This window comes from Ictalurus furcatus, chromosome 22 (assembly GCF_023375685.1).
Source record: "Ictalurus furcatus strain D&B chromosome 22, Billie_1.0, whole genome shotgun sequence".
NCBI lineage: Eukaryota > Metazoa > Chordata > Actinopteri > Siluriformes > Ictaluridae > Ictalurus > Ictalurus furcatus.
Window position 1 is genome coordinate 3,215,267 of NC_071276.1, and position 27,116 is coordinate 3,242,382.

Here is a 27,116-nt window from a genome sequence, read left to right on the forward strand (position 1 = left end):
TAGACCGGACAAATCAATCACCAGACCTTAACGAAAGTTGAGCAGAATCCACCCTCCCTCCCCCGAACTAACAATCTGATGATGTCACTGAGTCGCAGGTTATTGCAGGTTCTTGCAGTTATTGCAAGCAAGGAAAATGCAACCAAATATTAAGCAGTATATACTGTAAGTTACTTAAACACATCTAGATGTAAACACCAGGAAATAAAAGCTGAAATCATAAAATCTCATTTCTTACCCATCTTCTGACCTCAAAAAGGGCAGGAGGCAGAAAGTTACGTGAGGTGGCAGACGTTAAGGTGACGAGGCAGAAAGTTACTGTGATGAGGAAGAGGTCTGAGATGAGGACGAAGAGGGATACAGTGAGGAGAAGAAAGAGGGTTAAGGTGTGAAGGAAGACAGTTAAGGAGAGAATATAGAAGGTTAAGATGAAGTAGAGGGTTAAGGTAAGCAGGCGGATTGTTAAGATGAGGGACAATAAGTGTTAGGGCAAGGACTCAGAGGGTTAAGGAGGGAAGGTAAGGGGTTAATGTGAGGAGATAGAGGGTTAAGATGAGGAGGTAGAGGGTTAAAGTTAGGAGGTAGATGGTTATAGTTAGGAGGTAGAGGGTTAAAATGAGGAGGTAGGGGGTGATAGTTAGGAGGTAGAGGGTTAAGATGAGGAGGTAGAGGGTTATAGTTAGGAGGTAGAGGGTTAGGATGAGGAGGTAAAAGGTTATAGTTAGGAGGTAGAGGGTTAAGATGAGGAGGTAGGGGTTATAGTTAGGAGGTAGATGGTTATAGTTAAGAGGTAAAGGGTTAAGATGAGGAGGTAGAGGGTTAAGATGAGGAGGTAGGGAGTTATAGTTAGGAGGTAGAGGGTTAAGATGAGGAGGTAGGGAGTTATAGTTAGGAGGTAGAGGGTTAAGATGAGGAGGTAGAGGGTTAAAGTTAGGAGGTAGATGGTTATAGTTAGGAGGTAGAGGGTTATAGTTAGGAGGTAGAGGGTTAAGATGAGGAGGTAGGGGTTATAGTTAGGAGGTAGAGGGTTAAGATGAGGAGGTAGGGGTTATAGTTAGGAGGTAGAGGGTTAAGATGAGGAGGTAGGGGGTTATAGTTAGGAGGTAGAGGGTTAAGATGAGGAGGTAGAGGGTTATAGTTAGGAGGTAGAGGGTTAGGATGAGGAGGTAAAAGGTTATAGTTAGGAGGTAGAGGGTTAAGATGAGGAGGTAGGGGGTTATAGTTAGGAGGTAGAGGGTTAAGATGAGGAGGTAGAGGGTTATAGTTAGGAGGTAGATGTTTAAGATGAGGAGGTAGAGTGTTAAGATGAGGAGGTAGAGGGTTAAGATGAGGAGGTAGAGGGTTATAGTTACGAGGTAGAGAGTTAGGATGAGGAGGTAGATGGTTATAGTTAGGAGGTAGATGTTTAAGATGAGGAGGTAGAGTGTTAAGATGAGGAGGTAGAGGGTTATGATTTAAGAGTTTCTCATTTATCAAAAACTCAATGCATAAAATATCCCAAATTATAATCTAACAATTTTTTTTATTTAGTATTTTTTTTCTAGTATAAGTACCACCATTTCTCTTATATACATGTGTAAATTCTTTATCATTGTAAAAATACTCCTCGATGTGCATTCCCTGATATTTTATCGCGAATGAAAGGTGCTATATAAACAGCGCTTATTGCTGTTTATTCACGGCGCTCTGCGGGTCCAGGAGCTACACGTATGCTTCTCAGCTGTCATTTATCAGAAAGAGATGATGACAGGAGCACAACAAGAAGTGCTGCAGCCGCTTCCCTATCGCTCTTTCATACTTCTCTATGCAAACAAAACTATGATAAACAGCTTCCGGGACGACGATTGCTCACAGCGTGATTATGCCTGGCAACAATCACTGGGAAGAGCTTTGACATGAGCCAGGAAAAGAAAAAAGCAACAACTCATGACTGCAAACTTTTATGAATGAGTGTGAAAAAGTTAGAGCCTGATAAGGTATAAGGAGTTGGTGGGTTTTTTTTAAATAATATATTTTTTTTTCTAGCAAGCTATCAGAACTTTCCAATACAACATTTTTCCCCAGTAAAATAGATGCTGTTCAGCCTCAACTGCAGCCTGTAAAGCATGACAAAGCCAATGTAATCTCTCATGTCAGAAAATGACAGCTGCCGATTTTGGCCTGCTATTTTGCAGTTATCCCGCTAAAACACACTACAGGCCTGTGTTTAAAAAGGCTTTTCTCATGAGATTTGAGCGCACCTGGAGTGATAAGAGTCACTGTGCATGAACAATGTCATAACATGGGTTAGCACGGACGTATGCAGTTGACGGCTAAAGTTTGTGTACTCTGTGGCTTTCGAATAGCAATGCTTAGATACGCCTACGTCTCCTTAAAGAAAACGTCACCATAGCAACAACCACAAACATTCGTTTAATCAGTTCGTGCAATACGAGTCCCTGCAAACGAGCTGTCGCCATGGAAACGATAACTTATTTGAACGAGCGCGTTAACATAAAACTGCGATTTCACAGCTGCGCTGTTGTCAGAGGCGCTGTTTTAGAAAATGAATCAACATTTTGTGTAGGGCCAAGTGTCATCGCCACCACACCACACCCCAAAAGGTGTAATTATTCTCCACTTCTCTAAACAAGCAACAAACTGACTTTTCAAGTGTGTGTTTTATTAACTGCTTGATGATTTTGTACATTATAAGCTCTTCTGTGAGGGCTCTGCCCTAGTTCTCTGCCTGTGCATGCTTTAAACACCACGTTTTAGACAGACACGACTGAAGGGGAACTATCATTGGGCAATGAAAATGTAATATATTATATATATATTATTATATATATATATATATATATATATATATATATATATATATATATACATACAGTATGTCACAAAAGTGAGTACACCCCTCACATTTTTGTAAATATTTGATTATATCTTTTAATGTGACGACACTGAAGAAATGACACTTTGCTACAATGTAAAGTAGTGAGTGTACAGCTTGTGTAACAGTGTAAATTTGCTGTCCCCTCAAAATAACTCAACACACAGCCATTAATGTCTAAACCGCTGGCAACAAAAGTGAGTACACCCCTAAGTGAAAATGTCCAAATTGGGCAAAAAGTGTCAATATTTTGTGTGGCCACCATTATTTTCCAGCACTGCCTTAACCCTCTTGGGCATGGAGTTCACCAGAGCTTCACAGGTTGCCACTGGAGTCCTCTTCCACTCCTCCATGACGACATCACGGAGCTGGTGGATGTTAGAGACCTTGTGCTCCTCCACCTTCCATTTGAGGATGCCCCACAGATGCTCAATTGGGTTTAGGTCTGGAGACATGCTTGGCCAGTCCATCACCTTCACCCTCAGCTTCTTTAGCAAGGCAGTGGTCGTCTTGGAGGTGTGTTTGGGGTTGTTATCATGCTGGAATACTGCATACTGATCATGCTCTGCTTCAGTATGTCACAGTACATGTTAGCATTCATGGTTCCCTCAATGAACTGTAGCTCCCCAGTGCCGGCAGCACTCCTGCAGCCCCGGACCATGACACTCCCACCACCATGCTTGACTGTAGGCAAGACACACTTGTCTTTGTACTCCTCACCTGGTTGCCAAAACACACCCTTGACACCATCTGAACCAAATAAGTTTTTTTGGTCTCATCAGACCACAGGACATGGTTCCAGTAATCCATGTCCTTAGTCTGCTTGTCTTCAGCAAACTGTTTGTGGGCTTTCTTGTGCATCATCTTTAGAAGAGGCTTCCTTCTGGGACAACAGCCATGCAGACCAATTTGATGCAGTGTGCGGCGTATGGTCTGAGCACTGACAGGCTGACCCCCCACCCCTTCAACCTCTGCAGCAATGCTGGCAGCACTTGTACGTCTATTTCCCAAAGACAACCTCTGGATATGATGCTGAGCACGTGCACTTAACTTCTTTGGTCGGCCTGTTCTGAGTGGAACCTGTCCTGTTAAACCGCTGTATGGTCTTGGCCACCGTGCTGCAGCTCAGTGTCAGGGTCTTGGCAATCTTCTTATAGCCTAGGCCATCTTTACGTAGGGCAACAATTCTTTTTTTCAGATCCTCAGAGAGTTCTTTGCCATGACGTGCCATGTTGAACTTCCAGTGACCAGTATGAGGGAGTGTGAGAGCGATGACACCAAATTTAACACACCTGCTCCCCATTCACACCCGAGACCTTGTAACACTAACAAGTCACATGACACCGGGGAGGGAAAATGGCTAATTGGGCCCAATTTGCACATTTTCACTTAGGGGTGTACTCACTTTTGTTGCCAGCGGTTTAGACATTAATGGCTGTGTGTTGAGTTATTTTGAGGGGACAGCAAATTTACACTGTTACACAAGCTGTACACTCACTACTTTACATTGTAGCAAAGTGTCATTTCTTCAGTGTTGTCACATTAAAAGATATAATCAAATATTTACAAAAATGTGAGGGGTGTACTCACTTTTGTGACATACTGTGTAAATATATATATATATATATATATATATATATATATATATATATATATATATATATATATATAGACACAAACACAACGTTACACTTGAGTCCCGGTGCTAACTTGCCATCACTCATTAACGGACCTCATTATTTCTGGCAATGGGAGGTAAATCTATACAGCGTTCGCTTTGGCTGACCTCAGGCATTTTGGGTCGGCAGGAAAAATAACCACATCCAGTTATGGCGCTTTCTTTCACTAATAGACCCTTATTTCTAAACACACACACACACACACACACACACACACACACACACCTCATCATTCACAGTAGTGGAAGCTATATATATATATATATATATATATATACACACACACACACATACAGTATAAATTTTATATTCAGTTTGTGTCAATGCCTTGCTGTCTGCGCTACACATTCAATCACCTGACGATGCAAGAACAAATTGCGCTCGTTAGGTAATGTCATTTATCTTTACCTTACACCGCAGTGCTGCTAAATTCTCGATTCTGATTGGTCAGAAGGTGTTGATTCATTTCTATAACAGAAGACCCGCTAGTAGTGCAGCTGCATTTTATTAATAATAATAATAAGAAGGAGAAGAAGAAGAAGAAGAAGAATGCCTTCACAGTGCTTTGTTTGAGTCCACATGGGTAAAAGCATAAATAATAATATATAGAACAAATATTTACTTATACTGATTATTAATAAAAGTATAACATTATTACTACTACTACTACTACTACTACTAATAATAATAATAATACACTATCAGTTCTATAGGTAACAGGAACAGAAAATCCTGGAATAAATCATGTAATGGTGATCGTCTTGAGGGTTTTTTTTTCTGTAACAGACCCCCTCTGAAACTATTGGAGCGTCAAGGCCAATTAATTTGTTTGTGCTGTACACCAAAGACATTTGGGTTTGAGGTCAAAAGATGGGTATGAAACGAGAATTTATGATTTCAGATTTTATTTCCTGGTGTTTACATTTAGATGTGTTTAAAGTAAAATAAAGTAAATACTACTTAATATTTGGTTGCATTTTCCTTGATTTGGCCAGTTAAAACCTTCCACTTTTTCTTCCCCCCTGTCCTGTGGAGGTTGTTGGTGATGTCACTGACCGTTGTTTTGGGTTTTTTCTTCACAGCTCTCACAGTGTTTCTGTCATTAGCTGTTGTTGTCTTCCTTGGCTTGTTCCATGTCTGGATGTTAGTACACCAGTGGTTTCTTTCTTTTTCAGAAATAGTTAGTTGAGTATAGTTGGCTACGCTCAATGTTTGTACAATGGCTGTGATTGTTTTTCCCTCCTTTCTCGGCTTGCTTTTCTCCCATAGGCAGCTCTCTGATCTTCATGTTGGCTTATCCTTTTTAACAACAAATGCAGTCTTCACAGCTGAAACTGAAGGCTAAAACCAAGAGCGGATGTTCAGAGCTATGTATTGTTTAAACAATCGATCTACCAGGACACATCTGGACAACACCTGTCAGTCGTGTAGAGTAAAATAGGTTTTACACTCATAATAATGCACTATATATCCGACAGTGAGGCATTCCCGATTCAGCGCTGTTCCTTATTATTTGTAAATAAATGTTTACAAACAAATGCGAAAGTACTCAGAAGTTCAACCAGAGCGCGTGGCAGCTCCAACCGCACGGGCGGCTACGAGCGGTCCGAACATCCATCACTCGAATGCGAGTGATGTTTTAATGCCTCTTTAACTAGCAGACAGCTCTGAGATTGATTCGGTCTAATCACAGCGCTCGGCCTGAATTATAGATGAGGAGCCTGACCTCCTCAAAAAAGAATCAATTATTGATAGCCATGTGTGAACTAATCCAGGCGTTGAAACGGCCGTTCTTATCAGTGATGGTCCCATTTGAGATGGAATTTGCGACTAATAACATTAATGCCAGATTAGAGTCACGCACCAATAACGTGAAAGTTAATGCTGAATTATTCAAATGCTGGACTGACGCTGCATCGTTCACAGTGGCACGGTATTACGGTAATAAATAGACGTGGTAAGAAGAACTACGTTCAGCCGTGTCAAATTCGTTCCAGGTTTTCGATTTGATTGGTCGGAATGAAAACCTGCAGCCAATGGAAGAGCCAGGAATTCATTTTTGGAAAGGATGAGGAAATATATTAAATAAATCTTAGCATTATCTTTATGACAAGAAACATAACATTACGTTATGATTAAAATGATATACCAGTAACAAATGAGATTTTTCTTCATGAGCTCGATATCCCTGAGCTCAGAGTGTAACTAGCTGACTAGTAGCTTTTGAACAGAAATGTTAAAATAAAAAAAAAAAAAAAAAAAAAAAAACCCAAATGCACACCACCCTGATTGGTTAATCCTCGTTCTAGCCAATGAAATGTGATTAAACAAACTAAAGGACGTGTTTATTTGGGTTTTGAGTCTGGGGCAGTTAGTAAACATGGAGGAATTGTAATGATGACTCTGTTGATCTCTTCTATAGCATTTTCTATACGTCATTTGACACGTATATAATCATATATAGTGTATAATGTATGAACGTTAAGGTGTGTATATTATGTTGTATTATATTACGTTATGATCGTTAGTCCAAAGTTTTCCGTGTTTTCCCTCATTTGTCGCCGTGCTACGTGCATGTGCGCTGCTGAAGCACAACTCCAAATAAGAATAAAAAGTTGTAGTGGGAATACGTTTTAGCTAAAGCTTAGTGCTACGGCGCCGACATCGTTCCGTTCGTTTCATGCCCACTTTGCTGATTTTCCAGCCTGGGAAATAGTTTGAAACGCTTGATTTCGGCCAAGATTGCCGAGCTCGCCTCCTCTTCACTCTGTCACTTGGGTAATTGGCGCTTATCCCCACGTCTCTGGACTGCTCCTGCCTCTCCTGCATTAAACTCAAGGGCATCCGCTGGCGGCTTTATCAGCAGCCGCGCCTCATCTGGGGCGCCGGTAAATAAGAGATCATATCAGCTGCATTGAGGGCCGCTGTCCTAATCGATAAAGTGCAGCCCTTTGTAGATCCGGGTCTGCGATTAAGAGGCCTCGCTCTAATCCAATCCCAGCCGTATTTGTCGTTCCATTACAGCGCTGCTATAGAAGAATGACGTTATCGGAGGTTATGAGTTTAGCGCCGGTATAAACTCCCTCGCTTTTCGTTGCCTAGGCAACATCCAGGGATTCAAACTGTCGAGCAAATGACCGGTCTCAATTAGAGAACTAAAGTAGTAACAAGAACAGAAAAAAAATAAGAGAGAAATGAATAAAAACACAATCAAATCTTTTTCTTTCTTTTTTTTTTTAATCAAAATCTGCCACATTTCCAGTGAGTGTACCCAAAAACTGATAAGCATCATCTCGGACTGTCGATTGCTTCATTTAGCATTATGCTAATTTGAATCTCTCTTGTTTAATCCCATTGTTCCACATGCGCAGCCTTGGGTGGGGAAAAAAAAAAAAAACATACCTATTATGCGCGATTTTTGATGAGAAAACAAAACTCATGCGGAGACGCTAACGAGCTGGTGACAAACTTTTTCACAACTGACATTGATTATATGGAAGATTTCCACAAAAAAAAAACAAACAAACAAAAAAAAACAAAGCAAAGAAAAAAAAAAAAAATCATTTTGGTCCCGCTTTTGTTTTTTCGCTTTGTTTGGATCCAGTGCAATCAAAATTGTATCATCACAATTTTGAGCGTTCTGTATAGCTACATTTGTATAGCTTTCGCTTGGAATTAGTTATTCACAAAAAAAAAAAAAAAAAAGCCGTCCCTCGAACGCGCGATCTGGGAAAATAAAGAACCCTTTTCACGTCCTCGTTATCAGACCCGCATTAATCTCGCAGCCAAATAATGAACTTCTGCAAGCAATTAAGAGCGTCTTCCTGCCAAAGAAGGCTTCCTGATTGTAAGGCAGCTTTCCTCTTTCCTGTCTCGGCTAATCATGGCGCATTTCAGCCAGGCTGCTGGATTAGTTTGTGCTTTTATTCTGGAAATCCCTGCAGGAACGTTGGCGCTCATCAGGATGCCAGCCCATCGTTTCTCCGACACGGCCCCCCCCCGATTGGCTTGAACGTGCTCACCTTTTGTGCACGGAGCTGCAAAGACGAAAATCATGGCAGCTCCCAGACTGACTCAACGGCGCATCTGACAAGACGGGATCAAAGCATGCAAACAAATCCGAATCACAGCGAAAGAGCAGAACGTGACGTTTGAAAGGGAATAAAGTGGAAAGACGCCTACTGATACCGCCTGCCACGACGACTTAAATAGCGCCGAAGGAAGTGGATTTCTTTCCATCAAACCCCGATGGCTCCAAGAGACACGCGCCTGACATAAGAATAGGCCCGCGTCGTCACCTCTGCAGCTCGAACTAATCTGCAGTTCTCGCGATTTTCACAGCGCTCACACACAGCGCAGTGCCATCTGATGACCTAAAACAGGCTTGGCGGAATTAAAGTGCTGTAATGGCACGGGTAAACCTAAGGCATCGTAAAGATAAACTACGAAAAGGAGCTGCTTTGTTGTTGGGGTTGCTAACGTTGGTGCAGAACAATTTAATGAGGCACACGTACAAGAGATGGCTCGGGACCAAGTCTATTTAGATTTCCGGATAATGAGACTTAAAATAAATAAATAAATAAATAAATAAAGGACACAATGAAACTGGTGAAGGAGGCAACCCTAACATCTGGCCCTGATGTGCGTAGATGAGCTTGTCTTCGTGCTCAGAAAAATGACGTGTACCTTATTACTATGTCGGTAAAAGTGTTTCTGGAAACGATTGGCGAATAGCTTTAATATCTTCAAAGAGCTGGCTGCGATGGTGTAATTATTAATACAGAGCAAAGCACTGTGTTTTTATGCCACTTGTATAATTGCTGTATTTAAGTGGGACTGATAAAAAGCCTTTCTGCCTAATTATATACTTTCTGACTTTAACCACCAAAAGTGGACCCATTTTGAGCCACAGAAAAGTGCAGAAATAATCCACGCATAAAGAAATAAATAATTAAATACAATCTTGTACTAGAGAAAAAAGAAAGAAAAAAAAAACCCTTTCCGGCTCTGGCCACGCCCACCTAATGGACGTGCTGGTAATGTTATCGTTCGTTATCGGTGCCGCTGAAAGGAAAAAACGGTGCAGATGCTTACCCGTGTTCTGGTCCATGTATTCCTGGACCGTGTGCTGGTTCTGGTGAACCCATTCCCCGTTGCACTTGAAGAAAATCTGCAGGGCGGGTGTGGCACGGCACCGCAAGCGGATCGGGTTGCTCTTGATGATATAGGCGTCTTCTGGCTCCTGCAGGAAGTGCGGCAACGTCCCGCCGACGGAGGACGGGTCGGAAACGGCGTCTCCCGTACTTCCTGGGAAGAGACAGCAGAGTTAGGTAGTGTGGCGATGATGAAGAATAGTGGCAAAACTCAGAGTTGATAATAATGGTGTATATGGTGAAGCGTGGTGTAGGTAGCATCATTCTCAGGGGCTGTTTTAGTACTTCTGGATCTAGCTTGCAGTTACTCATGAGTAATGGCTTCACGCTCCTCCTCAGCATGGTGCGAGTCGGAACAGCAGCTACAGCGACCCATCGAGCAGTTATTAAATACAAGTGTTCGCAGAACGACTAATCAATGTCCTCCGTAAGGTCACGGAAACACAGAATGTGTTTGTCTATTATTATGACTTGGATGAAGATCAGACCGAGTCGTTAATGCAGAAAACCAGGTCCAGGGCTCACAAAGTCAGTTCCTGCAAAAGTAGGCATGCATATTACTCACAGTTTAAACCATGTGCCTACAAGCATGCATCACTTCACAAAGGATCACAAACATTTTCTTTCTAATTAACCTTGAAAAAAAACCCCTCCAAAAAACACAACACCAACCCGCAGACTCCATACACCCCCCCCCTCCCTCCCCATTTCCCTTAGGAGCAAAGTGGCATTGATTTTTTTTTTTTTTTTTCTTTAACAGGCCACAAAATGGAGAGCAACTGTACCCTTTAATGTTCGACCTCCGAATTCGGAGATGGCCTCCTCCAGGCGAGAGCCTGATGAAGGTGGTGGGGCGGAGGGGGGGGAGAAAAAGGGAAAAGAAAGGCAGAATTGAAAACGCAGAAACGGATGGGCTCTAATGTATCTCATCATTGGTGGAGAACATTCCTTCCTGGGTATCGAATTTCTGAATGTACAAGCAATCTACGGCAGGTTATTGTCTTTGGGTCACACAGAAATATAATCGGGAAGAAAGAGGCAGGGAGGGTCGAGAGAACAGGTGAGAAAAAGAGAGAGAGAGAGAGAGAGAGAGAGAGAGAGAGAGGGAGTAGCTCATTCCAAAGACAGTAGATGGGATTTTTGGCAAAACAGCGCAGCCATTCAAACACCTCTCTTCCAATCTCTCTCGTTCTCTGGAGGCCAGAGCAACACTGAACATGATGGTTGTGTTTCACACCATGCTGGGGATTTGTGCTGAAATAAATAGGCAAAAAGAAAAAGTCCAGCCCATCACTGACAGCTGCAGAACATCTGATAGAAACAACAATGAAGAAACGGTGGGGAAAACACTCTAGAAGTCTTGAAATGCCCAACAAATCTCAACTGGCTCGTTAAATACAACAGGATTCAGGCTGTACACAACTTTACACGTCTGCTGTTCTGTTAAACTGCTGACAGAATGAATATGATGAATAATGAGTCTTTATTGGTCGCATATACACTACAGCACAGTGAAATTCCTTTCTTCGCATGTGAGGAAGTTGGGGTCAGAGCGCAGGGTCATCCATGATACAGCGCCCCCTGGAGCAGAGAGGGTTAAGGGCCTTGCTCAAGGTTCGGTATTAAGCTAGGTGACCGTGCTCGCATTTCATTTCTAGTTTAGAATTTTTACTCGGCATGAATTATCTCATATCTCTGTGTTTTATACGAAATCGAATCTTTCTCACTAGTAACACTTGACTAACTCTGAGCCTTTAAAGCTGGTGCGTGGCACAGAGCCAAATGAAAAACCCCAGGAAGACCATAACCTTTAGTTCATCACTGCATGCTGTCACCCACCGCTGCGCTGGCCTCGCGTCGCGCTGTGCGCTCTGTCCCTCTGACCCGCCATTGATGTTTTAAAAGCGTTCCACCTCGGCTAGTCCTAATGAACATGAACTCAGCTTGGTTCCGTCAGGCCACGCTCTGGATTCACGCATTGCTCAGTTACTGCCCAGTGGGAAACATCAAACCCGGCCCGTGACGGACTGAATAGAATCATTTTTGCAAATCCGCGGCTCCTTTCAAGCGAGGGTTCCTGGACTATTTTGGCGAAGATTTTAGTAAAAAACCTGTCACTCTACCACCCGGAGAGATCTATTTGATTCCCGAAAGCCGACACGCCGGAGTGACGGATGGCGAGATCTGCATTACTGACGAACGTCTTCTCAGCAGGCCACCGAAATATGATTCATCTAAAAAAAAAAAAAATGTAAAAACTGAGCTGATAAAATCACACCGAGTAAACAACCGACATTTAAATTCGTCTTAACTTCAGGCATGAGATCTCACAATCAACTCCATCATCATCAAACAGTGTCACCAGTGTATACGGCCACAACCCGGGCTTGTGGACAACATCGGTTAGCACAGAATCTCACGATCCAGTTGGACACGAATCTCATGGCAGCAATCACAGCGGCGTGGCTACGGTTTACTTCGAATTCATGTAGAATTATTTATCTCCCGGCGCATTTCTGAGCACATCGGACGGCGTCCATTTTTGTTTGATTAAACCGTTCTTTATGCTGTTCCCCCGCCACAGAAAACCGCTATTTCTACCTCTACCTTGACATGTTGGGAAGCAGAAATTACCTAAAAACCACCAGTGAAACGACTGCGCGGGAGGAGACACGGGGCGCTCGATAATGCTGAGTGATGATGATTGTAATGATCTGACAAATAGGGAACGTTCTCGCACACGGCTTGTGAGGTCTTTCCTTTTTTTTCCCCTCACAGATTTCCCCCAGCGACGACTTGTAAATCACTGTTACAGAGCACAGCAGGTTGCCTTTAAATTGGACATTAAAACTGCAGATTGTCCTAATGCGGTTTTTAGCCTGCTGGGGGTTTTCCCTGGAAATGCAGACAGAGCTGTTGAACAAAATAAAATAAAAATGATACATTATTTATTTATGTATTTATTTATGTGGATAGCTTTTGTAAAAATAAATAAATAAATAATATACATACACACAAACACATTATATATATATATATATATATATATATGTATTTGTTTGTTTGTAGGTTTTTTTTTAATATATAGTATATTTTATATATACGGAGTGCGTAAATCAATAACCTAATGAAAGGTATACTACAGTGCAAGCCCTGTCGACAAGACACACCTACAAGCTACAGTCACACTTGGCTAAAATATATGTCCGACATGTGAGCGTTAAGAATATTGTTATCACGCAGGGAATTTTTCTTGACATTTTATTTATGTATTTGAAAAAGTTTTTCGTGTTATTGATTTATGACGTCGGGCATGAGGATTTCGTTCACGAGTCTAATACATCAGCCGATCGCTGTCGATATTCAAATATCACGTGCTTCATCTGTAGTTTTGTTAACAGGTTCTAAGGAGAAACTCTTTGTTAAAGAGTTTAATTAAAGATCCACCACTGTATTTAACCGTGGTCATGAGGTACTTTTCCATATGGCTACCTCTCTGTGTGCTCCAAAACCACCTCTGGTGTTTATTACCAAAAAGCTCTATTTTGGTTTCATCTGACAATAGAACCTGATCCCATTTGAAGTTCCAGTAGTGTCGGCACACTGAAGACGCTCGAGTTTGTTTTTGGATGAGAGTAGAGGCTTTTTCTTGAAACCCTTCCAAACACCTTGTGGTGATGTAGGTGACTTCGGATTGTAGTTTTGGAGACTTTCTGACCCCAAGACACAACTAACTTCTGCAATTCTCCAGCTGTGATCCTTGGAGATTTTTATCCACTCGAACCGTCCTCTTCACAGTGTGTTGAGACGATATAGACACACGTCCAATTCCAGGTGGATTCATAACATTTCCAGTCGACTGGAACTTCTTAATTATTGCCCTGATGGTGGAAATGGGTATTTTCACTGCTTGTGCTATTTTCTTATAGACACGTCCCATTTTGTGAAGCTCAACAACCTTTTGCCACACATCACAGCGATATTCCTTGCTCTTACCCATTGTTATGAATGATTAAGGGAATTTGGCCTATGTGTTACCTCATGTTTATACCCCTGTGAAACAGGAAGACACGGTTGAACAATTTCCTGTTCCTAGTCACTCAGGTGTACTAAGAAAAATTTTTTAATATCAATGCGGATATACTTGTTGCACAAATATATTTAACAAAGATATATTTTTTGAGAAACCCGTGTTGTGTTTGCAATTGTTTGATATCCATGAGAGCAGAGTATTTTTGTGATTTTTTTTTTTTTAAAACAAAAGATCAAAAGGTTCAACGATGACAAATTTTCACAGCCTCCTTTGCTCATATGTACCAAGGGTGCCAATATTAGTGGAAGGCGCTGTGGGTACCACTGCGTATGGTATGAAAGATGCTTACACCCTATATATCCAACGTGCACTATATATCCAACAGAACTATTTATAGTCGCTTGCCGTATAAGCGCAGCACAAGGTAGAGAATAATGTCTTCATAGGCGACATTATGTCCAATAGGCAGACATTAAGGATGAAGAAGTGTATATAATAATCTTAATGGGAAAACCTACGTGCTAGAATTTTTTTGGACCAAATTTTCTTACCAACCGTGCTGCCTGAAATGTGTTTTCTCCACGCCACATTGGAGCGCCACATTCCCCGCATACAAAAAAAAAAAAAGAAAGAAAGAAAAAGAAAAAAAGAAAATGGAAAAGCATACAATCTCTCGGTCACGTGCAGTTTAAAGTTTTCATCTCCGTTTCTCTTCAGAGGAGATTACATAGCAATCGTACTGGAAGTGTTGCATGAATTAAGCAGGACTGCCTTTGATTAGCTGCATCCAAACACGTTCGCAAATCATCATTATTCATGCCAGCGCCGATTTGATCCACAGCCGGCCTACTTAATTACAAACTGAGTGGGACGATACCCGTCCATTTACATGCCATTTAGCTTGGAAAAAGAAAGCAAGATTACACTTATGAGATTTTTATTTATTTATTTAATTTTGTTTTTTTTTTCGGTCGAGTATCGAGCTGCAGATGGTGGGAAGCAGTGATCGTGCCAACGATCGGCTCTCCTTTGCCCTTGGAAACTTGTGAAACTTCGATTTTTTTTCTTTCTTTCCCCTTTTATTATTTAAGTCAGTCATTTTTACAGTGCGAATACAACTGGAAAAGAAAAGAGACAGACCATACCGGCTGAGTGACAATCTGCAAATTGTTTCGGCGGCGGCGCGAGATTGCACGATCTGCTTCCAAAAGAACAGGGCTGCGACCTGAGGCCAGAATTCATTTTCCTCGCACTTCACCGCACACCTCATCGTCGGCAGGTGACACGACTCGGGCGTATTTACGCGTTTTCCGAGTGCCTTGACGAGAGCTACTCGTTTACAGACGAGCTCAAATCTATAAGTGAATCTGATTGTGGCTCCCGTGTTAGCCGCCTTGCGTAATCCCCCCCCCCCAATCCTCCGAGGATAAGTAGGCTGATTGCTCAATACACTCTGTCACGGTAGGAACGGGGAGAAATTGAAAGCGAACCCGTTTTCTATCACCGCTTCCAATCATCGCGCTCGCTCCCTCGCTCGCGCCGATGCTAAACATGCCGAGCCGCTTCTGATCCTTACGTCGCCTGTTGTTGATGGAGGGAAAAGCCTATGCTGTTCTTCACCTTTGCCCGCCGCTGACATGAAATTAAACACGGTCAAACAAATCTGCCTCTGCCGCCTGATCAAATCCTGTTCTCTGCTCCCGATTGATCATGCGCTTCCACGTCACGTCAGTTTTTCCGTTCGAAACCGACGCCTTTAGCGTCTTCCACACCCCCCCCCAGTCTGAAAATCTGGTTAGCTCAGTGGAAGGGCCAATAGAGTGCGATTCTGTCACGTACGACTTTACATTATGGACGCGAATGCAGTCGTGATTATGCTGAGAGTTCGGGCGAAAGATCAAGACGAGTGCGTTTGCACGCCGTGTCGTCTAAATGCAAACCGGCATCGATCCGTCCATTTATTCCCACCGCGGAATGCACTGGTATGAGGACGCTGCCACGCTCCAACGCATGCGAAGACATCTGATCCATAACCCACTCGCTCAAAGGCACGACCTTGTATTCGCAAAAATATCAGTGCACGCCAGGAATCAATCCCAAACGGCTCTTTATTGGATGTCCGGGTCACTACACGTGACCTACGCTTATAAAAAGGACAACTTTTTAACAACAAGAGTGTACAAACTTGTATCCTATGTAGTATATATACTCATTTTGAAGGGGGGGGGGATAAGCCAGAAATGTTCCTACTGCATATACTGCATACACGCTTTAAAAATCTCAGTAGGGGTAGCACTACGTGGGCTCAGGAAGCCGTTATTTCATACCCTTTCTCATACCCACCCACTGTCCACGTTTGGAAAACTGTGGCAGCTCATGCAGATACAAGTCAAGAGCTTCAGAATGCAGGAAAAAAAAAAACAAACAAAAAAAACAGTGATCGCAGTGATTTTGATCGTGGCATTCGATGGCTACGGTAAGTCAAATAACCACTCTATTCACACGGCGAGATGAAAACAGAAGAAGAACTGGAAAAACAAGTAGAGGTGCTCTTTATAAAGTGTATGTTTGTAGTTATGTGGGATTAAGGGACCAATAATTCCCAGAAGGCTCCTTATTGAACTCCTTATTGATATCGATTAAGCCGTTTTGTCTTACCCAGTGTAAGGAATTAGAAGAATCCTAATTGGCTTTTTACAGGACACTATACAGGATCTGCCTTGGAGGCTGTGAATCCTGAGACGGTCCACTATGCGCAGTCTAGAACGCCTTTGCTTCATACATGATGTAGTGCGTTTTTGGGAAAAGGGAGCCAGCCTGGTACTTTGACTCCGTTTCTGGGACCGCTGCTGAAACTGAAATCAACCGTCGTATAAAAAAAAAAAAAAAAAAAAAAGCTCCTAATTACGGACGAGCTTCATTACCATGCACCGATTCAGCGCGGGGTTGTAACGAGGTATAAAAGAAAGCCTCGTAATGAGGATGATGGGCACGGGGAAGCTCCTGATTGGCCCCGAGTTCCCTTTCCCTCGCTCTAATTACGCACCCTCTGGGTTTTTAGCAATGCCCTGCGCTCTTGCCGCCTGTCAAAAGGTAACGGATAATTGGAACAAGGTGACAATCCACGCTCCATAAAGCGGGAGGGAATCTGCTGTCGGCTGCTCACCTCGTGATCGATGCTCGTAAAAGAGCGGCCTCTAATGAACGCGATGATCGGCCCACCGATAACTCACTTATTTTCCCATTACGCTCGTTAAGTTTTACGTAGCCTCTTGACGCCGGCGCTACAACTCTCCGACGGAAAAAAACGAGGGGTCGCTGACGTGGGCGTGTGTTTTCAAACGAGGGCGGATAGAGGACACGATGTATAATTATCAAGAAAAAAACCCCAAACAAACAAACATCAGTCCAATTCGTTTGGGATTCAATGAATACAAGTGCACTACACACTAAATGTAGTGTACTATACGCTTAGATTCAGCTTCCTGTTCCCTATGCAGTGTAAGTGCACTACATATCGGGTATAAAATGGGGCTTTTCCTCACAACATCTAGTGCACTACCATTCCAAAAGGGCACAATTTGGGATTTCGACTAAATTTAGCTAACCACATCAGTGAAAATACTGAAAGCTATGGACTAAAAAGATTGATAATGCATTCAAATAGATTATTATTTTTTTTTTAATTAAAATTGCTGTGTTTAATACAGCAGGTCCCCAAGACGTAATATCATTACCTGTCCTGTCTGCTGCCTCCTCCACCACTCAAACACAACGTTTATATAGTGGATCATGGGGCAGCGTGATTCCTGGCCCACAGCGCCACTATTAGAGCTTGCTGTAGTTCCTATTTTTGACCACTAGTTGCAATAATAACTCTATGGGGCTAAATGGGGCAGTAAGTGCACTTCTACACCCTTGCAGTTCGTGTTCCTTTACTTCCTCTAGAGGTGTAATCATTATTCATGACATCATCCTGTGTGGTGAAATAATGGCACCGTTATCTAAAGTACTGGACTATACAGTATCCATACAGCTCTGCTTTGTAGTATACAGAATGGCATTTTAAATATATTGATATTTAACTTCATTAATAAAATAGTGTTGTCCAGTTAGCATGTTTTTTTTTTGTGTGTTTTCGAGTAACGTGGAATTTTACTGGCATTGGTACCGACTGCTGAAATTTTAGTACCGTGACGACCCTATTTCCGTGAGCCGTGAGCCGTAATCATCGAGATTTAAAAAAAAAAAAAAAAAAAGAAAAGCCTGAAATATTTCACTTTATGTGCAATGGATCTAAATTTAATTTGATTAAATTACGGGGGGAAAAAAACCGAACTTTTCCACGATATTCCTAATTTTTTGAGATGCACCTGTATAGGGTATAAGGGTATATGCATACACCCTATGTACTACAGGACCGTATATGTCGAACAACGAATCGTTCCGATCTCGGTTCCTTTATTTTAAATACTAGACTATCGTTATGTCCGTCCATATATGGGGTTCAACCCCCCACTTGCAATGTAAGTGCACTCGACGATATGGACTAAAGATTTCTTTCTAAATAACAGAAGGCCTGGGATCCATCGAGCGCTCGGCCCACTCCTCCTGGTGTAGGTTCGCTGCATGTGGTATGAAATGAAAGTCTTTTACAGCCAACACAGTGCACTATATTTCCAACAAGAAAGATATTAAGGATTCCTGTTCTACACCGCATGAACTACTGGCTTCTAAACCTCCACGTAGTGCACTACATCTCTCAAAAGGAAATATTTGTGGTCCAAATACAGCATCGCCTCTTCTATTTACGGCGTCTACCCGCCATGTAGTGCGCATTATGTCCAATAGGGAGACGTTAAGGACGGAATAGGGTATATAATAGTAATCCGAACAGAAAAAAAAACATCCTAATGGGATGAGAGCGGTATGAAATAACAGTCTTTGTGCCACGCAGGCGCTCTTTGGTCCTGTATGTCGCATGTGTGGCTTTATTTATTTATTTATTTATTTAGTAGAGTTTGATTAGTTACGGTTTCCTTTGTGGTTTCTGCGGGCGGAATCCGACGAGAAAGGCGCGTGTGTAAAGGGGGTTATAACATCCTAATAGGATGAGAGCGCTGTGAAATAACAGTCTTTGTGACGCCGACGCAAAGATGGCATGGACTTTATGCGTTTTTTGTCGTTGGTTTTTTTTATAGGAGCGCTTGTTTATGAGAGGAATGCACAGAATGTATGCTTAAATTTTTTTAAAAAAAAAAAGCCCTACGTGAGAGGCAGTATGATGGAAATCTGTGTGACAGCTCTTTTCTTTCCTTCGCTGCATCCGTCTGAGTCAGTTACACACTTCCAGTGCTGTAAAGCCCTGGTGCTTTAACACTTTAGCTATGAAAGATGGGCAGAAGCACACGTGTGTGTGTGTGCGTGCGTGTGTGTGTGTGGGGGGGAACGTGTTACATGGTGGCTAGGCTCAAGCTCAGCAGGCTCGGGGATTCATTTTTGAAGGCGTCAAGATAATCCCCATCTTCCTGAGGAAAAACTGAAAGAGACAGCGAGAGAGAGCGAGAGAGAGAGCGCGCGCGCGAGAGAGAGAGAGAGAGAGAAGCGACAGAACTCTGCTTATGTGTTCAATCTGTCTCTTTCTTTTGTAACCTCTTCGTGAACCGTGAGAGAATAGACTCGTTCAGGCGGCGTGCGCGTGCGTGCACGCACGCTGTCAATCCGAGATGACTTTCCCTTCTTTCTAATAGAGTGCGACTTACAGGTTCGGGCTGTAATACGAGAATTTGCGCGGACGAACTTGTGGGAACGCGTTAACGTCTCCCACGGGGACGATTTATACAGGAAATGACGTGCTAAACACCTGTTATACCTGACACGACGTGAGTGGAGGGAAAGAAAGGAAGAACAACGGAAAAAGAAAGGACGTGTTGAGGTAGAATTGCACGCGAACCATGTGAGTGTCGCTCAATTGCGCCATCATTGCACTAAAAAACAAACAAAAAATACCAAAAAAAAAAATACCTGCCAAGGGTTTGAAAAAAAAGAGCACTTGATGCGAGCGTGGCGCACCACAATCAATCTGAAAGGTTAAATCTGCTACAAAACAAGTGGCGTGTCCATTCGGCTGCGCTCCATGAAGGGCAATTACACATCTGACGCAATGTGACCCGTTGCCAAGGCTCACGGCCGGATGCTTTGAGAATAATTACGGACTGCAGATCAGCTGGCATTCTACACCTCTCTCTCTCTCTCTCTCTCTCTCTCTCTCTTTCTGAAAAGGCCAGGAACTCTCACTGACACACACTAGCTTTGTCAGTTATCGACAGTCCGTTGTGGATCCGTGTCTGGATGATTCCACTAGGATTGACGCTACAGCTGTCAGGCTCTTCGCTTACAGCACTCTCGAGTTTTATTTATTTATTTTTGGCCCAAAACTCCCTTGGGCTGCCAGCAAGTGCAGCATCGGCCAATAATTGGACACACGATATAGCGTGATGTTCAGCAGTGTCACGGTTCGTCCTTTGTTTGTGTCATGACCTTGTTAGGGCTCTACAAGGACGGGGGTGGGGGGGGTGATTGTATAAATAGATATAAACGTACCGTCAAAGTTACAGGTCATTATGTAGTCCAAGTGCACACTTAGAAAACAAACACATCGTAGAGCAAAAATAAAAACAGAGCACTCACTCAAACCTGATTATCATCCCATTGGCTGAAAACACCCGACTCTAATTTCACCTTCAAATCGAACTGCTAATACTAAAGGTTCACATACTTTTGCCACTTTCAGATATGTAACATTGGATCGTTTTCCTCAATAAACAATTGACAGGGTGTCGTATTTTTTCCATTGGGTTCTCTTTGTCTTCTTCCAGGCCACCTCATGATGTTCGAGCTCATATTTATGCAGATATAGAGACCATTCTAAAGGGTTCATAAACTTTCAAGCACCACTGTACATTTTTCCGGCGCGAGCTTAATTCTTCCTTTCTCTCGTCTTTCTCTGCATTTCTGTCCGCTCTCTCCTGGCATCAGGGCATTTTCCTTCATTAGCACCATGACTTCTCAGATTTATCTCTCCTTCCTTGTCAGTTTCACGTCACAGCAAAATGTCAGGGTGTTTGACCCAAAAAAAAACAACAAAAAACCCAAAAAACCACAAACATATAAATGCTGAATTTGCAAAAGAACACACCCACACATACACGTCGAGAGCTCTGTGTCTTCTGCGGTCCCGCAAGAGAGTGTAAGATTTGCCTCTGCTGGCTTTTACTGGGCTGACGCTGGCACGGTAATGATGCCCACTGAGGAGTTTCCCACTTTCCTGCTGCGTTCGTGCAATTCAACTCCATCTGCAGAGTGTGTTAAAAGAAGTTCAGCCCCTGATGGAAATGGAGGAAAGGGAATAGGCAAAGAATGGACTGGTAGGAAATACAGAGATTCAGTCTGCAAGTTAGTGCGGTAATTGTGCTGATGGATGGATGGATGAATAGATGGGTCAGTGGATAGATGGATGGATGGATGGATAGATGGGTCAGTGGATAGACGGATGGATGGATGGATAGATGGGTCAGTGGATAGATGGATGGATGGATGGATAGATGGGTCAGTGGATAGATGGATGGATGGATGGATAGATAGATGGATGGACGGATAGACGGATGGATGGATGGATAGACGGGTGGATGGATGGATAGATGGGTCGGTGGATAGATGGATGGATGAATAGATGGGTCGGTGGATAGATGGATGGATGGACGGATAGACGGGTGGATGGACGGATAGACGGGTGGATGGATGGATAGATGGGTTGGTGGATAGATGGATGGATGGCTGGATGGATGGATGAATAGATGGGTCGGTGGATAGATGGATGGATGGATGGATGGATGAATAGATGGGTCGGTGGATAGATGGATGGATGGATGGATAGATGGATGGATGGACAGATAGACGGGTGGATGGACGGATAGACGGGTGGATGGATGGATAGATGGGTCGGTGGATAGATGGATGGATGGATAGATGGGTCGGTGGATAGATGGATGGATGGATAGATGGGTCGGTGGATAGATGGATGGATGGACGGATAGACGGGTGGATGGACGGATAGACGGGTGGATGGATGGATAGATGGGTTGGTGGATAGATGGATGGATGGGTGGATGGATGGATGAATAGATGGGCCGGTGGATAGATGGATGGATGGATGAATAGATGGGTCGGTGGATAGATGGATGGATGGATGGATGAATAGATGGGTCGGTGGATAGATGGATGGATGGATGGATAGATGGATGGATGGACGGATAGACGGGTGGATGGACGGATAGACGGGTGGATGGATGGATAGATGGGTCGGTGGATAGATGGATGGATGGATAGATGGATGGATGGGTGGATGGATGGATGAATAGATGGGCCGGTGGATAGATGGATGGATGGATGAATAGATGGGTCGGTGGATAGATGGATGGATGGATGGATGGATGAATAGATGGGCCGGTGGATAGATGGATGGATGGATGAATAGATGGATGGATGGATGAATAGATGGGTCGGTGGATAGATGGATGGATGGATGGATAGATGGGTCGGTGGATAGATGGATGGATGGATGGATAGATGGATGGATGGACGGATAGACGGGTGGATGGACGGATAGACGGGTGGATGGATGGATAGATGGGTTGCTGGATGGATAAATGGATGGGTGTATGGATGGGTGTATGGATAGATGGATAGATGGGTGGGTGGGTGGGTGGATGGATGGATGAGAGAGAGAGAGAGAGAGAGAGAGAGAGACCAGCGATACAAAAGCCCAATTCAAAGTCAAGTCTTCATTTCGTAACTCGGCGTGCCCACATTAGTTTCCACATTCCCACCACAAGTGGCATCTCCAAAGTCCAGAAAAGAAGCTTGGAATGAATTACCCGCGAGTGCTCGAGAGAGCTCACATTCAGCTCTCGCCACTTGGGGATTCGACTTGAGGAGCAGACGAACATGAAGAACTGCGTGTGGAAACGTTAAAGGACGCATAAATCTATACGCACCGCACGGAGCCGGACTATTAGAACGGCAGTCAGCGGAGCGAGCGCTGCCGGTGAATTAAAAATCCATCTGCTGCGTTAAGTGGCTTTCATTTTCCTCCGAGATGCACACGAAATGCCGAGTTTCAGGCTGAGGAAGAAGCACAGACAGGTACACACACAGAGTATGCTTCGCCTTGAGCGTAAATGCTTACGGAGGCTTGGTAGGAGAATGATTCGGGACGATCGGACCATATAAACGTGATTCATTTCAGGTTTAAGGACAGTAATAATATTATCAGCCGGAATTCCAAACATTCGCCGACCGAATGCGAGAGCGCTTCTGTGTGAGAGTGGGTGTGTGTGTGTGTGTGTGTGTGTGTGTGTTGGTGGGGGGTTAAGGCGACGGCAGGGCTTCAGTGTCCGTTAACATCAGGATGTCGAAAACATCTACGTGAATCGTTCCAGATTTATATATGTCGACTGGCTCATCTGTTCATACTATTTATAAGCTTTTCGGTCGTCCATGTGGGGTTCCATGATCACTCATGATTGGTGGAAATCCCCGGCCTGAGCAGAAAGCAAAGAAGACGTACAACACGTGAAAGTCCACGCCTTGACACTTGCCGTACTCCATTTTCCTCATCAGCAATGTTGAGATTTACGTTTACTTCCACATGTTCTAATAACGCAGTGCCTCAAATACATACCTTTCCATCGCACTGTTGGATTCTGGATTCTGATTGGTCAGAAGGTAATTGCGTAATTGTCAATAACAGGCGGCGCTGGCATTAGTGCATGTAATGCAGTATCGTTTCTACGCAGGGACTACAAACGCTCGACGACAGACGACGTTCAAAACAAGCTATTAACCAAAGAAAAGCGTATACTTCATAGCTTTGTGGCAGGAGATGTTTATTTAACTGTCTCCACTGTGGGAGGTAACTTTCATTTTTCTCATTAAAACAAATATCCCGACGTTCTTGAGGTAATAAAATTGCAATCGCAGCCAGATTGCTGCGGTCGTTGCTTTGTCTTTGTCCCTTACTTACTGTACGACATGGCTTGGAGCTTATCTCGTCTTCGCTTTGTTCTCCTTTTATATGATCGCGTTGTGAGGAATTTATTCAGCAGTAGTTAACAATAACAGTAATTTTTCCTCGCCTCGAAGCACGTACGGGAATTACTAATGCGCCGAGTGTAAATAAAAACAATAAAACACTTACAGGAGGCTCTTAGGAAAACAGTCCATAAACCTTTCACAAATGAATCATTTCAATTGCTAAACTGCTTCGAGTGTTCACGGAAACGCTGCTTTTTGCAAACGTCGGGCCTCCGAAGTAATCCGATCGGGCTTTTCCGCAGGGACACACGGCGCCGAATCCCAAGCGGCTTCACGTTCGTATTCATTTTCTTGTCTAACGAAGCTGTGCGCCGTATACTGACCGGTATAAAAGGCAAATCATCCGGAATTATCACGATATCAAATTTTCATCTAGGTCTATGCAGGTGAAATGAGACCACTGTAGGCTCCTTGAACTCCTTGCTCGGGAATGATTTGGCTTGCAGCACCACACTTCAGTGCGAGGAAGAGGAAGAAAAAAAAAACAAGTGGCTTGGATCTGTCATCGTGACTGGCGAAGAAAAGAAGGGGGGGAAAAAAACTAAAAAAAAAAAACTAATTTGCTCTCAGAAATGAACTGGCTCTGAGAAAATAAGTGCTTTAATCAAACCCAATTTTCCACCTCATGCATAAACAATAGAAATGTTTTACGTCGAATCGCGGAATCCTACAGAATCAGTCGCTTCGTAAGCGACCGAGGAAACTCAAACGTCCTGATGAAAACCGCTTTTAATATGCCTGGACGAGATGACAGTGAGGTTATGTGTGTGTGTGTGTGTGTGTGTGTGTGTAGCTTTGAGTGCTTGAGTGTTTTTTATTTTAAAATCCAATTAATGCGAAATAACGAAGCAGTTCCTGTTAAAGGAATCCGTTCTAAATAACCGACGTGACACTAATCTGAGCTGATTCTTCTGAAACTTACAAGGTCACCGAGTCCCGGCTAATACAGTTCATCGAACCACTGAACGTACGCGTGTGCCGTTCACACGCCGTGTCTCTGAGCTGAGTGATATGTATATAGAGGAATCCGGCGGCGGGGTGAGGAGGCCGGGGCGACGTGCTCGCGTTCGTTGGCGAGAGAGCGTGATTGCTTCATTAATAATAACTAATGGCTCGGGAGCGATACGAGGCTAATGCTGATCTCTTTGATGTGGAGATGGCTTCGTTCGTATTCTGCGCGCCTTGCCGGGCGGCGGTGTTCAGACAGCGGGGCATGAAACACGAATCATGAAACATGAAACATGAAGCATGACGCATGGCCACTGAAATGGAGACCGGAGGGAATTCTGGGTTTCTGAGAGCGCCGTTTTTTGGGGGGCGTTTATTTTTACCGTGTGCCTCACCAGTCTCTTTACTTATTTAACTGAAAAAGAGCTTGGGTAAAGAGTAAGAGTATTTGATTATCAAAGATGGGGACTTGACAAAATGTCTTTTGACCACCAAATGACCTTTAAAGGCGTGTAAATGTTTGCCAAGCCTGTATTTATTTTCGGGGTCTTGAACCTGTGCGGTCTTTTCCCATCTCCCCTCCGTTCCTCTGCTAGAGTGTGTCCTTATTCCCCCGGCGAAATAATAGCCCTCGCTGGCCCGGTCAGGAGGTAAATTAAATCCCTGCAGAGGGAAGCAGGTGATTTATTTACCAGCTGGGTGATCGGGCCATGCCTGGGATCCAGGGGAAACGACCTATATGCAGCCGCGGATAAATCTTCTTTAATACCTCGTCGCGAGAAAGCAGGAGAAACCGAGCCCGTTGTTTTCGGCTGTGGAAATTGCCAGCAAATCTCGCGCACTAACGAGCTTCCGCTTGGGCGTTGGAGCTCATCTGAGCTATCATTATCCACGGGAAGGCCGTCACTAGGGTTTCTGCGCATGATGATGAGCAGCGTAATACTTTACTGTACGACGTCGTTTCATTCACGTAACGAATTTAATATGCACGAGGCAAATTATTGGCCGTTTTCGGAACCGCCCCATGCAATTCGAGCTCGTGGGAAATATCTCCATTAGGTCAAAAAAAAAAAAAAACCCAGGCGCAGAAGAAAACCCCTCAGTCTTTTTTTTTCATTAATCTGTCCTTTTAATGCAATCCTGCCAATGATGTTTTTTTCGTCCGGCTCGTTCTCAGCCCGCGATAACACAAAGGGAAAAGAAGCAACGCTGACCTCGTGTTGACTCGACCGTGAGCAGCATGGCAAACGGCTCAGACAGGAGAACACACACAGAGGAGGCTGGTGTGAAATCGCTCAGGCGTGACCGCTGTAGCCGCGACGCGCCCGATCCAAAGGCGCTAATGGACGTGTTGCTCTTACAAACTGTTTTCCACAAAGTTGGGTTTTTTGGGGTTTTTTTTTTTTTTAAAAGTAAAGTTTCTCCACTTCAGGAGAAGTTAAGCTTCATCCAGAGAGTAATGAGGAAACCTGAGCAGACCCGCGTGTTAGCTGGGTAGCTTGGGGGAACTATATATATCTATATATATATATATATTTTTTTTGGAGCAACTTAATTAACACTGTGGAGTTTTGTCAGTGATCGTGCAGCAGCGATGAGACTAATCGCATTTCTGCTGCGGTCCTTGCTAACTGCATAATAAGCTACGGCTCGAATCGGCGGTGGCGTAGTGCTCGGGCGCCGAGGCGCTGGAGGTAGAAACGCGGCTTTATATAGCACTAGTGCTGTACATTAGATTAGCCACTTTGAGTATCCCAATTATCACGACTGCTTTCAGCCGGATTAAGAAACGCGGTGTTATTGCACTTCATCATTTCAGCATTCCATTTCAACAGAAAACACATTTACGTTAGATGTTCTAATATCATTTATGCATTCCTTCACATTACATCAGCGGACGAATGGAAAAAAGAACAAACAAACAAAACAAACAACAAAATCCACCACAATATTCTATTCTCACAGCTATTGTGGGTCTAGACCACCTTGTCGAGTCAATTTGGACACTTACTGACTGACACTGGAGACTCCTTCCATAAATGGTACATAAACATCTCTGTAAGGAGCTTTATTGCAATGTGTTTTTGTTTTTTTTACATTAAGAAGTTTAGCGCATATGGCGCATATGCCGTTTTGTCCCTGTCTAAAGTGCTGCTAAAGAAAGAACTCTAGAAAATGACGTAACGCCTTCTGACCAATCAGAATCGAGAATTCAACAGCACACTATATATTATATATATATATATATATAAACCTAAAATATCAACCTAATC

The 27,116-nt window shown here is 43.4% G+C and overlaps 1 protein-coding gene across 1 annotated transcript in view; it reads right to left on the reverse strand.

Annotated features, from left to right (window-relative positions):
- unc5db (unc-5 netrin receptor Db) overlaps positions 1 to 27,116 on the reverse strand; it is a 147,138-nt gene that overhangs the window by 72,450 nt on the left and 47,572 nt on the right. Inside the window, 1 exon segment of the mRNA XM_053610798.1 lies at positions 9,649 to 9,875. Coding sequence (XP_053466773.1) covers positions 9,649 to 9,875 — 227 coding nt within the window.